This window comes from Tupaia chinensis, unplaced genomic scaffold (assembly GCF_000334495.1).
Source record: "Tupaia chinensis unplaced genomic scaffold, TupChi_1.0 Scaffold148698_1, whole genome shotgun sequence".
Lineage (NCBI taxonomy): Eukaryota > Metazoa > Chordata > Mammalia > Scandentia > Tupaiidae > Tupaia > Tupaia belangeri.
The window spans coordinates 1,049,093-1,060,332 of NW_006208547.1; the positions used below are offsets into that span (position 1 = coordinate 1,049,093).

Genomic DNA, 11,240 nt, shown 5'->3' on the forward strand with positions numbered 1-11,240 from the left:
AGAAATATATATTATGTATATATAAATCTTTTTGAATGATTGTTTTTTCTCTAAATTGTATTTATTAGTTATTTCTTCTGAGAAAGAGAGAAAGAAAGAGAAGAATTCCTAACAGGGTCTTTATGCCACGATCCACCTCAATCTCAGCCAGACGGGATCATGAGCCTTATGTGCCTGGGGTGCTTAGGGAAGTCCCAGGACATGAACCCAGGAAGCTAATCTTGAGGATGCAGTTGTATTACAACCATATCAGTGCCTCACCCTGGATAAATCTTTTAAGTTTCTTGGACATGCAAGAAAATGTTATAAGATGACCTTACATATTTTTGGAGCATTATTATAAGTAGAGCCATTTGGGATATGAGGGGAAAATGCATATAACATTTTTAAGATTTTTAAGATTTTAAAATATATTGCAATAGTGCCTTCAAAAAGCAACACTAGCAAACTCGCATGCGAGGTTTCCAGCAGAAAGAGAGGATGACAGCCTGCTTTCTCTATTACATTCCAGGAAACAGATTTTTTTTAAGGTATAAGCACAGAGAACAGTTACGGAACACCTACTATGTACATGTGAGGCGTAATTTATTAATGATGTTAACATATGTCCTTTTTTTCAAGGGAAGATAGCACCTAATCAGATGGATTCACTGAATTATATTTGCTTTGAATGTATTCTCTGTAGAAATTGAATGAAGGAGAGCAGGATAGCCGGGAGTCATTCCTGGATGTCCCAGTGGTAGTCTGAGGGACACATTTAGTAAGACCTGGGGAAAGCATGGCACCCAGAAACAGACCCGGTGACATGAAGCTGTCTCTAGAAAAACCTGTTAAACCCTCTCTAACTGTTTGCAGCTTTTTCTTGTCTCCTGAGTTAAATTCTTCTGACAAATGTGACAGAGTTCAGATAGCACCTGTCCATACCCTCTTAGATTATATCGGAATACTGGGTACATACCTCAGTTTACTTCTCCCAGACAAAATGCTTTTTTTACGTACTAACTATCCTCAGCCTACATTATAACCATATCCCAGACACCCATGGTAGGACAGTTGGGATCTGTGGTCACAATTCAGTATCATAGAGAGCCTCTGTTTTCCCATCAAGACAGACAGAGTTCAAAAGACAGTTATCAGTACGGAGGACCACTCCGTCTCGTTAAAGACAAGGACATGTATACACAGCAGTGCATACTCAAATGTTGTGCTTTCGAACCAAGCACTACAGCATTTTAGGAACTAGAAAGAAATGGCAACCAGCTACCATAGGCCTTCATTTCGGAGTCAGTTTTAGATAGGGGCATATTTTGAATAAGGATAAAATACTAAAATATCCTTCTGTAAGACCTGGAAAGAATTCATTATAGTCATTATTACTGGTTGCTGTTTAACCAAGAGTTACTCCAAAACTTCCATCTAGTTGGGGCTCAGGCAAAGAATTGCTGAGGGTCTTGTTTGGAAACTCTTTCACTATTAAATGCACTAATTTCAATTGGTGGATACCAGCAAAATTTAAAAGATTCCTTATTTATACTATAAATACACACATTCTCTCTCCCTCTCTCTCCCTCTCTCTCTCTCTCTCTCTCTCTCTCTCTCTCTCCTGCTGAGTATTTCAAGTCACCAGGGCTGAGATTCAAACTGCCGGGTCAACCATGTGAAATCTGGCTTTCTTAACCACCAGGCTATGGGGCTGGCCCAAAACTGATTGTGATTAGAAACAAATTTCTGTCTCACTTCCTGTGAAGATTATCTTTTTCTTACTTTGAGTTCATTACTTCTAGCCACTTTTCCCTAAGTTCATCTTGTTATATCTAGTAATACTCTAATTTGTTTCCCTCTTATTTTTTTCCTTTTTTTAAAAAAAATTTTGCCAGAAGCCACATGCACTTGGCAGAAAGACAGAGAAAGAGAGAGAGAGGGAGAGAGAGAAACAGATAAAGCAGAAAGCACCACCATGGGGAATGGTCATGCCTCAATCCTCTCCATTTCACTCCATCCTGTCAGCATTTGTGGCCTGCATGTACACACACCCCGCTTGTTTCTCAACCTACTTAGAACTTGAACTGTGATCTAGCGATCTTAACTACTAAGCCACAGCTGGGACTCCGCTTTTGTTTTTGTTTTTCATGCAACAACTCTCAGTCAATAAGTCCTTTGAACATTAATGCGTAGTCTTGCAAAGATCATTTATGAGGTTTTAGGAAGCTCAGAAAATAAATGCTATTTGCAAACAATAGAGCCTTGTTGAGTATAAAGTAGAGCTGGTGACTTTTAATATTGACTTACACATTCTGGTCACTTTGATCAGGTAGCTTTTGAAAGATACTCCCTCTCAACACTAGATTTGCAGAATCTTATGCGGGATAATTTTTGCTTTTGACAGTCTCAGTCAGAGAAGATGAGTTCAATGATGATATCCATGTCATCTATGTGCCTGACCTCCTACTGACAGCAACTATGACTATAACTCAAGGTCCCCAAAGTCCAGGCTCTCTGCCAGGAGACAGTACTCCTGACAGAAAGCAGGTGTCTGAGCGTGGGTGAAGATCCAGGAAACGTCACTAGAAAGCTTCCAAAAATTGTAGGTCTAGCATGATCTCTCCACATGTACTTTGGAAATGTACCATGTAGTAGCTTCATAATTTTCTCTTACATTTATTTTCCTACAAAGTTACTTTTAAAAAGAGTTCCAGGGACCAGCAGTTAGTGTAATGGCTATGTCGCTGGACTCCCATGAAGTCGACTGTGGTTCGAGTCCCAGATCCGGTGGCTTAAACTCAACACTGGGCGCGTGTGCATGCGTGCCCGAAATCCCGAGAGGAGAATGGAGGAGAAGGGATTGTGGTGTGGCCACTCCCCCTGGAGGGTGATTTCTCATTTTCTGTCTTTCTGTCTCTTTCTGTCTGTCTGGTGAGCACATGCGCCCTATAGCAAAAAAAAAACTCTCCAAAGAAAAAAAAAAGAGTTCCAAAAGAAAGTAGTTTGGGGACCAGCAGGTGGCATGGTGGTTGAAGCACCGGACTCCCACACGTCTGACCATGGTTTGAGTTCTGGACCTGATGGCTTGCTTTCTCACTTTCCTTCTTTCTCTCTTTCTCTGTCTGTCTCTTTCTAGTGAGCACATGTGCCATATAGCAAATAATAAATAAATAAATAAGTATTTAAAATTAATAATCATTTTTTAAAAGAATGTCATTTTATTTATTTGTTTTTTATTTCTGCGAGTTTTTTTGTTTGTTTGTTTTTTGGAATTTTTTTTTTTCTGCTATAGGGCATGTGTCCTTGCCAGAAAGACAGAGAGAGACAGAAATCAAGAAATCACCACCCGCCCAGCGGGGATGGCCATGTTGCCATCACTTCTCTTCCATTGTCCTCTCAGTATTTGTGTGCTCATGCACATGCACACCCACCTGGCATGAGTTTTAAGCCATTGAGTCCAGGACCTGAACCTTGGTAGACTACACGAGAGTCCAGCGATGTAACCATTATGCCATCAGCTGGTCCCTATTTTATTTATATTTTTAAGAGAGATTTTTTGCTATAAGGTGCATGTGCTCACCAGAGAGGCAGAAAGCAATAAATCACCCCTGAAGGGGATGGCCATGCTCCCTTCTCCTCTGTCCTTTTCTCAGAATTTTAGTCACAAATGTACACATGCCCAGCTGAGTTTAAAACCTCTGGGTCCAGGATTTGAACTGTGGTCAGCCATGTGGGAGTCTGGTGACAGAACCATTGCACCATCTGCTGGTCCCAAGAAAGTGGTTTTTTTAAAGTGTTTACCGGCACTTGTCACTTAATGTTCTGTTGCAGTGTCCAGGTCATTACGCAAACTGGTTGGTAAGAGAGGAGGTTAAAAGGGGATGTCTTGTGTCGTGATTCCACAAGATATCTATTTTTCAGTAGATATCAGTGAAACCACACTAGAATAATGTGATTTTATCCTTACAAAAGGCATGTTAGATAAGCACCAAAAAGCAGTAAGACACACCACAACACGATAATATAACTCTGGTATAGTCACTTTTATATATTTATTTAGAATACTACTATGGGTGAACAATAAGTTGCAAATTTATAAAACAAATACATAGTTTTGTGTGATTGTGAATGTGTGCATGTAGTGAATACTAACCAACTACAGGAACGAGGACAAAACTGAGAGAAGGGATTCCTGAGACTCAGAGAGACTGAGAGAGAGGATTCCCTATGCTGGAGAACTGGTCACTAAGTACAAGCCATCCTTACACTGGAAGGTTGGTAAGTAAGGAGTGGCTCTGTTTCTATACAATTCATATTCATTCATTTCAGCCATAAAAGTGATCATTATTGGATTTCATGTTACAAGGGGATTTTCTGCTAGTAAGACATTTCAGCTATTCCACATCACTAAATAGCATTTCGGTCTCTGTGATCTCAGTTGAAGTGACTGTTGACTTCTGTATTCTTATTCTACAAATACATTCCTGCACATTATACAGCACCTTTCCTACAAGAGTTGTTTCACTGTCTTGAATTCTAGTGGATTTCAACTCTTACTAATTTGGGGGAATTAAACTTATTCTTGCATCTAAGCAGGTAGTAAAATATACAATAACATCTCACTTTTGACTCCATTCTCTTACCTTGTTTCATTTTCCTTTATATCATTTTTGCCTATTAAATAAATATTTATTTATCTACTCTCACTATAATTTAAGGACCTAGAACAGTGTCCAGCTCATGAGATATAGTCAGTCAGTGTTCAGCAAATGAATAAATTGTATTAGTAGGGTTTTCAGTTCTCCTGGCCTTCACATCTGTATGTCTATGGCTTCTGTATCTTTGCCTTGAAACAGATACACCATTCATACATTGATTCTGGAGTTGTCCAAGATGATTGTCAACCACTTTTTTTTTTTTTTTGGTACAATTGTTTATACAAATTCAATAAAGGTAAAACCGCATCAGGGAAAGTCTAAGAAACACCACCTTATAACAATGGCACTTATGAATGCAGAACTTTACAACTAGGAAAGAGCATGTTACAAACCTAAATGAGAACTCAACTCACACCTCAGAGAGAAAAGGAAAAGAAAGGCTATGTGGGAGCATTTATTCTACTTCTTGACTCACTGAATAAATTAGACCTATGTAGAGTACCAGAGCTCATGCTGGAGCCAAACCCTCCTGAGTGCAAAGGCTGAAGCCTGAATTTTAAACTTTTAAGAAAAAGATGAATTCTATATAGAGAAAACTTGGCAAAGTTTCTTACTTGGACTATAATTTACATATATCCACAACATGCTCAAGTAACTTCTTGACATAAAAAGCAGGCGCTCAACTTCCAGTTAAACATGCTTTTAAGAGGAAGGTCTTCGCCTACTTTGTCAGATCTGGGCACATTTGTAGATGGGTTGTTTGTGACAATGAAGGGTAAGTTTGCTCCTAAGGAAGTCGGGAAAATTGGCAATCTCAAAACAATAAAATACTGGTATGCATTCAAACCTTGCATAAATAACTTTTAAACAATTTGTACAAAAATAGTTCTGCATAATGTTGAACTTGAGAGTAAAATCAGCAACGTGAAATTACAAACGTGACACCATGAAGAATTAATTTTTAAGATCATTAGGAATAATTGCATCATTAAGAACAAATATTTAAGAAATTCAAAATATTAACAACCAAACCAATGAAGGGCAGTGAAAAACGTTACATGAAATACTTGAAAAGTCAATTGTGAAATGCAGAAAACAGATGTAGGTCTTTGTTTCAGCTTTACTATAGTATGACATTGTCTAATCATCATAGACTATTTTTTAAAATAATTATTTATTTTATTTTATTCATTCAGTCATTCATTTTAATTTGACCAGAGAGAAACAGAGAAAGAGAAACAGAGGGTGAGAAAGGAAGCCACCAGGTCCAGGACTCGAACCATTGTTGGTCATGTGGGAGCGTTCAGCGCCTTATCCACTATGCCATCTGCTGGTCCCTGTCATAGGTTATTTTTAAAAATCACAAAAATTAGAGATACTTGCATGTAGATATTAAAAACTATTCAAAGGGTTTTTTCTGATCAGTCATGCAAAGACATCAAGCAATCTGGGTTTGTTTTTTTTTCCTTAATTCTCTAAGTAAACATTCTAAAGTGTTTTGTCAGTCAATCATATTTGAAACAAAGATATTAAGGGGTCTAGGCAATGCCTCATTTTGCATTAATAAATATTGTATCAGCTTTAAGTCAAGAAGGGCTATAACACTTTTTGTGACACTTATGGTATTTTATTATTTTTAACTTCCATCAAAGTTATATATATTAAGATACTTTACCTATCAAATAGTTCAACTATCATGAGAAAATAACAGTCTCTTGCCTGCCCGATTTATAACTCTCCTGTTGTTTCCCTTGGTATTTATCTCCAAGTCACTCAACAGCATGTTTAAGTTGCTGCTTCTTGATTTTTTTAGATTTATGCAATTAGCTATTAATTTTCATCATGAAAAATTTGTTTTGAAGTTTTTATTATCCTCCACCCATCTTAACTCCACCCATAATTATCTTCTACCATTGAGCCAGTGTACATAAATCATAACTCTTGGATAAATTTTCACTGTTTACATGACTATATAAACATCATTCATAACTGAGCCATGTAGTATGTACTACGACTAGATTTCCATTCTTATGGTGTTATCATTTTGTTGATTATATTTTTCTTTTTTTATATTTGCCAGAGGATGTGTGTACTCACCCAGGAGAAACAAAGAGACAGAAAGGGAGAGGAAAAAAAAAGCATCTTTCAACGGGGTGTGGTCATGCCACAGTTCCCTCTCCATTTTCCCATCCTGTTGGGATTTTTGGCACACACACACAACTCACCTAGTGTGTTTTTCAAATCACAGGTGCCAGGATCTGAGCCAATCAGTTGCCATGTGAGATCCAACTCTCTTAACTACTGGGCCACAGGGCTGGTCTATTGTTGATTTCTTGTCTCGTTTTAACTCCCAGCTCTCTTCCATCATGTAACTGTCGGTTCATTTTACCCTCTTGAAAACGTATCTTTCTAAACTCTGTTGCTTGGGTGTTTTCTGGGTCTACTCTTTAGCTGTCATCTAAAGTGCTCCCTCAACCATTGTTTTGGGTGTAATGCATGCATGTGTGATCTTTCTTTAACAAATAATAAAATGATAACACCGTAAGAATGGAAATCTAGTTGTAGTATATACTACATAGCTCAGTTATGAATGATGTTGATATAGTCGTGTAAACACTGAATATTTATCCAAGAGTTTAAAATGTTTGTTACATTTTAAATTTATTCTTTATTTTGGTGGAGTATTTCCTCTAGTAGATTCCCAAGAATCAAGGTGAAAGAAGTAATATTTTTTAAACTTTGTATGTCTAAATTTTTTTAAATTATCATTCAAATTTGTTAATGTTAAAAACAAACAAGAAAACAAAAAAAAAAACACAAAAACCTTCCTTAAGTGAGACAAAATAACCTTGGACAGTCATTTCTTTCACATAAGCTGATTTTGTCCTTATTTTTCCAAACTGCTGAGAGTAGCACATTTTGTACAGGGACCTGTATCTTTTCTTTGTGTTACCCAGGTCCTCTAAGGCTCCCAATGCAACCCCGCAAGTTACAATTCATAGACTTGGCAGTGCTCCCGTAACTAAATAGGTTTTCTCTCTTTGCCGCTATTTTTTTTTATTTTATCTTTTAATTTACATGTAATCACTGTGTATCTTTACAGTGGGCAATATAGGTTTTTCCTAGCATCAGTGTAGTGCATATTAGTCTAGTCAAAGACATTATCATATACATTATCATCAGCAGATGACTTTTCATTTTTGTATCTATTAAATGTGTTCTTTGTTTCCCTGTTCCCCTCCCTTTCACCCCCGTTACCCACTCCCTGTTACTTACCCCCTCCAATACTGTCTCTAAAATCTACAGTTGTCCTCCCTATTATACCTTCCAATCTTTCAGTTTCTGCTATAAAGTGCATACATTCAGTATATAGTAAGTGGGGACATTTAATGCTTGTCTTTCATAGTCTGACTTGCTTCTCTTAGCATCGAATCTTCCATGTTAATACACTTTGTTTTTGTTTTTGTTTTTGTTTTGGGGGGGGAGGAGAAGGTTTTTTGCTATAGGGCACATGTACTTGCCAGAAAGACAGAGAGACAGAAAACGAGAAATCACACCCCCAGGAGGGCATGGCCAGGCTGTATGTAATCCTTTCTCCTTCATTATCCTCTTAGGATCTTGGGCACACATGCACAGGTGCCCAGCATGAGTTTAAGCCACCAGGTCAGGACTCAAACTATGGTCGACTACATGGGAGTTCAGCGACATAGCCATTACTCCAACTGCTGGTCCCAATCCACTTTCTATCTAATGTCAGCATCTCATTTTTTATGGCTGAGTAGTATTCCATATAGTACATATGCTACATTTTTTTAATGCACTCATCTGTCCTTGGACATTTGGGTTGATCCCATGTCTTAGCAATTGTAAATAATGATGCAATAAATATGGGTCTGCAAGTGTTTTTCGGACTGAGGGTTTTCCTATCCTCTGGGTAGGAGTTACTGAAGAAATAAGCAAATTACCTAAGAGAGGAATTACTGGGTCATGTGGTAATTCTACTGTATCTACTGTAGGTTTCTAAGGAACTTCTATCTTGTCCTCTGTAGTGGTTGTACTAATGTACATTCCTGGACCCTTATCTCTCACCATGAACAAAAATAGACTTTTTTTTTTTTAATTTAATGTTTTGTTTCAACCTAACATTAGCTTAGGAGTTTGGATAGATTTAAAATTTTGAATTCAAAATTGTTTTCCCTTCAAATTTGGAAAACATGGACTCATTGTTCTCTAGTTTTCAGTGTTAGATTAGGAAATCCAGCCTCATTCTGATTCTATACCCCACACCCTTAAAAATGTTATAAAATGCTCTGTTTGTAACCAGTGTTCTGAAATGCCATAATATTGTGGCTTAACTGAGTAATTTTAACCCATTTTGCTGGATGCTGAGTTAGGGGGAAGATCTTTTATCTGGAGACTTTTGCTTTTGAGCTCTAAAAACAAGTATCAAATTATTTGTCTTCCCTGTTATTTCTTCAGTCATGCCTGTTATTTCAATTTTATTCCTCCCCTCTTTTATCTGTTGTCCATTTCTTTGCCTTTTAATTTTGTTTTCTGAAATATTTTTTAAAATTTATCTTGCAGAGCTTTCTGTTACTGCGATATTTTGAATTTCTGATTTTTTGTGTGTTCCTAGTGTTTTTTTTTTCCTTATCGCATCCTATTCATGCTTTATACATGTGTTCTTTGCCTGTCTCTCTGAGCTGGCTTGTTCCATACCGTTTATTGTTTTCCTCTATCCACCGTCTTTCTTCTCAGTTGCTTTTAAAATATTTCAGATATGCTTCATGTTAAAGGTGTCTCGCGATCCCTGAGTGCTCACATTTAACAGGTCTAACACACATCTCCATGCATGTGATTATGGCTTGCTACCTGTGGGACTTACTGTTGTAAATCCGATAAATCTGGGTATGTCATTTCACCAGGGAAGACCCAGCTGACAGTATTAACAGATCTTTTCTCTTGGTCTGCTCAGATCCCTGAGAGAAGCTCTTAGCCCAAGAGTAATGGCACATCTTCCGGTCTTTGGAGCCCAACTTAGAAAGGGAGATAGGGAAGTAGCAGTTTGTAATACTGGGTTTGTAGGTTGTTTCAAGTAACTCCCCAGTGTTCTTCATGGGAGCTTTGCCTCTAACTATGCTCTATGTCATCCAGTCTGCATTCTCTGCAGATCACCCTATGTAGAAGGTAAATGTCCCTTCTTCTGCCAGAACTGAGAAGAGGTATTCTGCCAGCAGCACAAGAGAGGGCATCTAAGGTCTAACTGATTTAATTCTTAATTATTACACAGCATTTAAAATTTATAGAAAAAATACCTTTTAAGTTATATGATGTGGGCCCAGCAGGTAGCATGGAGGTTGAGGCAGCTGTATCTTACATGGCCAACTATGGGTTTAAGTCCTAGACCTGGTGACTTGGAAACATGTAAGGCATGTATGTGTACCTGTGCAACATCCTGAGAGGAGAATAGAGCAGGGTTTGCTGTATGGTCATCCCCCCTGGGGAATGACTTCTCACTTTCCTCCTCTCTATCTCTCTCCAGCAAGTACATGAACCTTGTAGCAAATTTGAAAAAAAAAAATTATGTGATGTGTGCCCATATACCCACAACAAATATAAGGAAACACACTGAATGCAGGTAAATGTTCCTCACGTAACCCTCCCATGATCACGCTCACTCTGGCTTTTCTATTCATTTTCAGTATATTGTATAGTATTTTGTATAGTGTTAAATATATAAGTTGGATTTTGTTCCTCATCCTTTATAATCTCTGTGAGACAACCTATTCTAGGAGGGTGATCTCTCTCTAGCGAAAGACATGCAGTGGAGGATGTAGAAGACAGCCATTTGCTGTTTGAGCCTGTTGACATTACTGCCTTGGAGGACCCAGTTCCATACTCATGTAGTTTTGGGGACTAGTTGTCACCTGCTGGCTTTCCCTAGCATACAAAGATACTAGCTTTCCTTTGTCCCATCTCACTCATAAATGCCTTAATAATTTATTTTTAAACAAAATTTTAAGCTAGATTTATTTTATTTGTTCATGAGCAAGAGAGACAGTGAGACAGAATTGCCCAGCAGGGTCCCCAGGCTGCAGTTCACCCCTAGGTTTAGACAACCCTAGGCACACATGTATCAAGCATGTTCAAAGAGGTCTCCAGAACATGAAGCCAGGATCTTACCATATGAGGAGATCAACTTCGCAGAGTGTTACATTACTGCTGTGTCTCCACTTGGCCCTCAGATGCCCCACTGAATGTGCCTAGAAAATTTAGAGATCACTCATTTTTTCATCCGTGAAGTAACATGTAAAAGAATCACATATACTTCATTGTAGTAATTCATGCCTTCAGTATCTATTAATATATAAATAGTAACTCAAGAGTTGGCATAGAGGATGTTCTTGAATAGCTTCAGTGTGACACCTGTAAGTCAATCAACTTGCAGATCTCTACTGGGATTAGTAAAAGCTTGGGTGGTACTGAACATGAGTGTTCATTCATGTCCTAAAATGTCTGTCACTTTGGTCTAGAGGGTGACAATTCATAGGCACTGCACTTTTAGGACCCAGGACAAATTATTTTATCTGCTCCATATGG

The 11,240-nt window shown here is 38.0% G+C and overlaps 1 protein-coding gene across 1 annotated transcript in view; it reads left to right on the top strand.

Moving 5' to 3' along the window:
* The first annotated feature begins 805 nt into the window (after window positions 1-805).
* NKAIN3 (sodium/potassium transporting ATPase interacting 3) overlaps window positions 806-11,240 on the top strand; it is a 453,115-nt gene continuing 442,680 nt past the window's right edge. Inside the window, exons 1-3 of the mRNA XM_006170605.2 lie at window positions 806-950; window positions 2,387-2,543; window positions 7,598-7,658. Coding sequence (XP_006170667.1) covers window positions 806-950; window positions 2,387-2,543; window positions 7,598-7,658 — 363 coding nt within the window. The remainder of the gene's footprint in view (window positions 951-2,386; window positions 2,544-7,597; window positions 7,659-11,240) is intronic.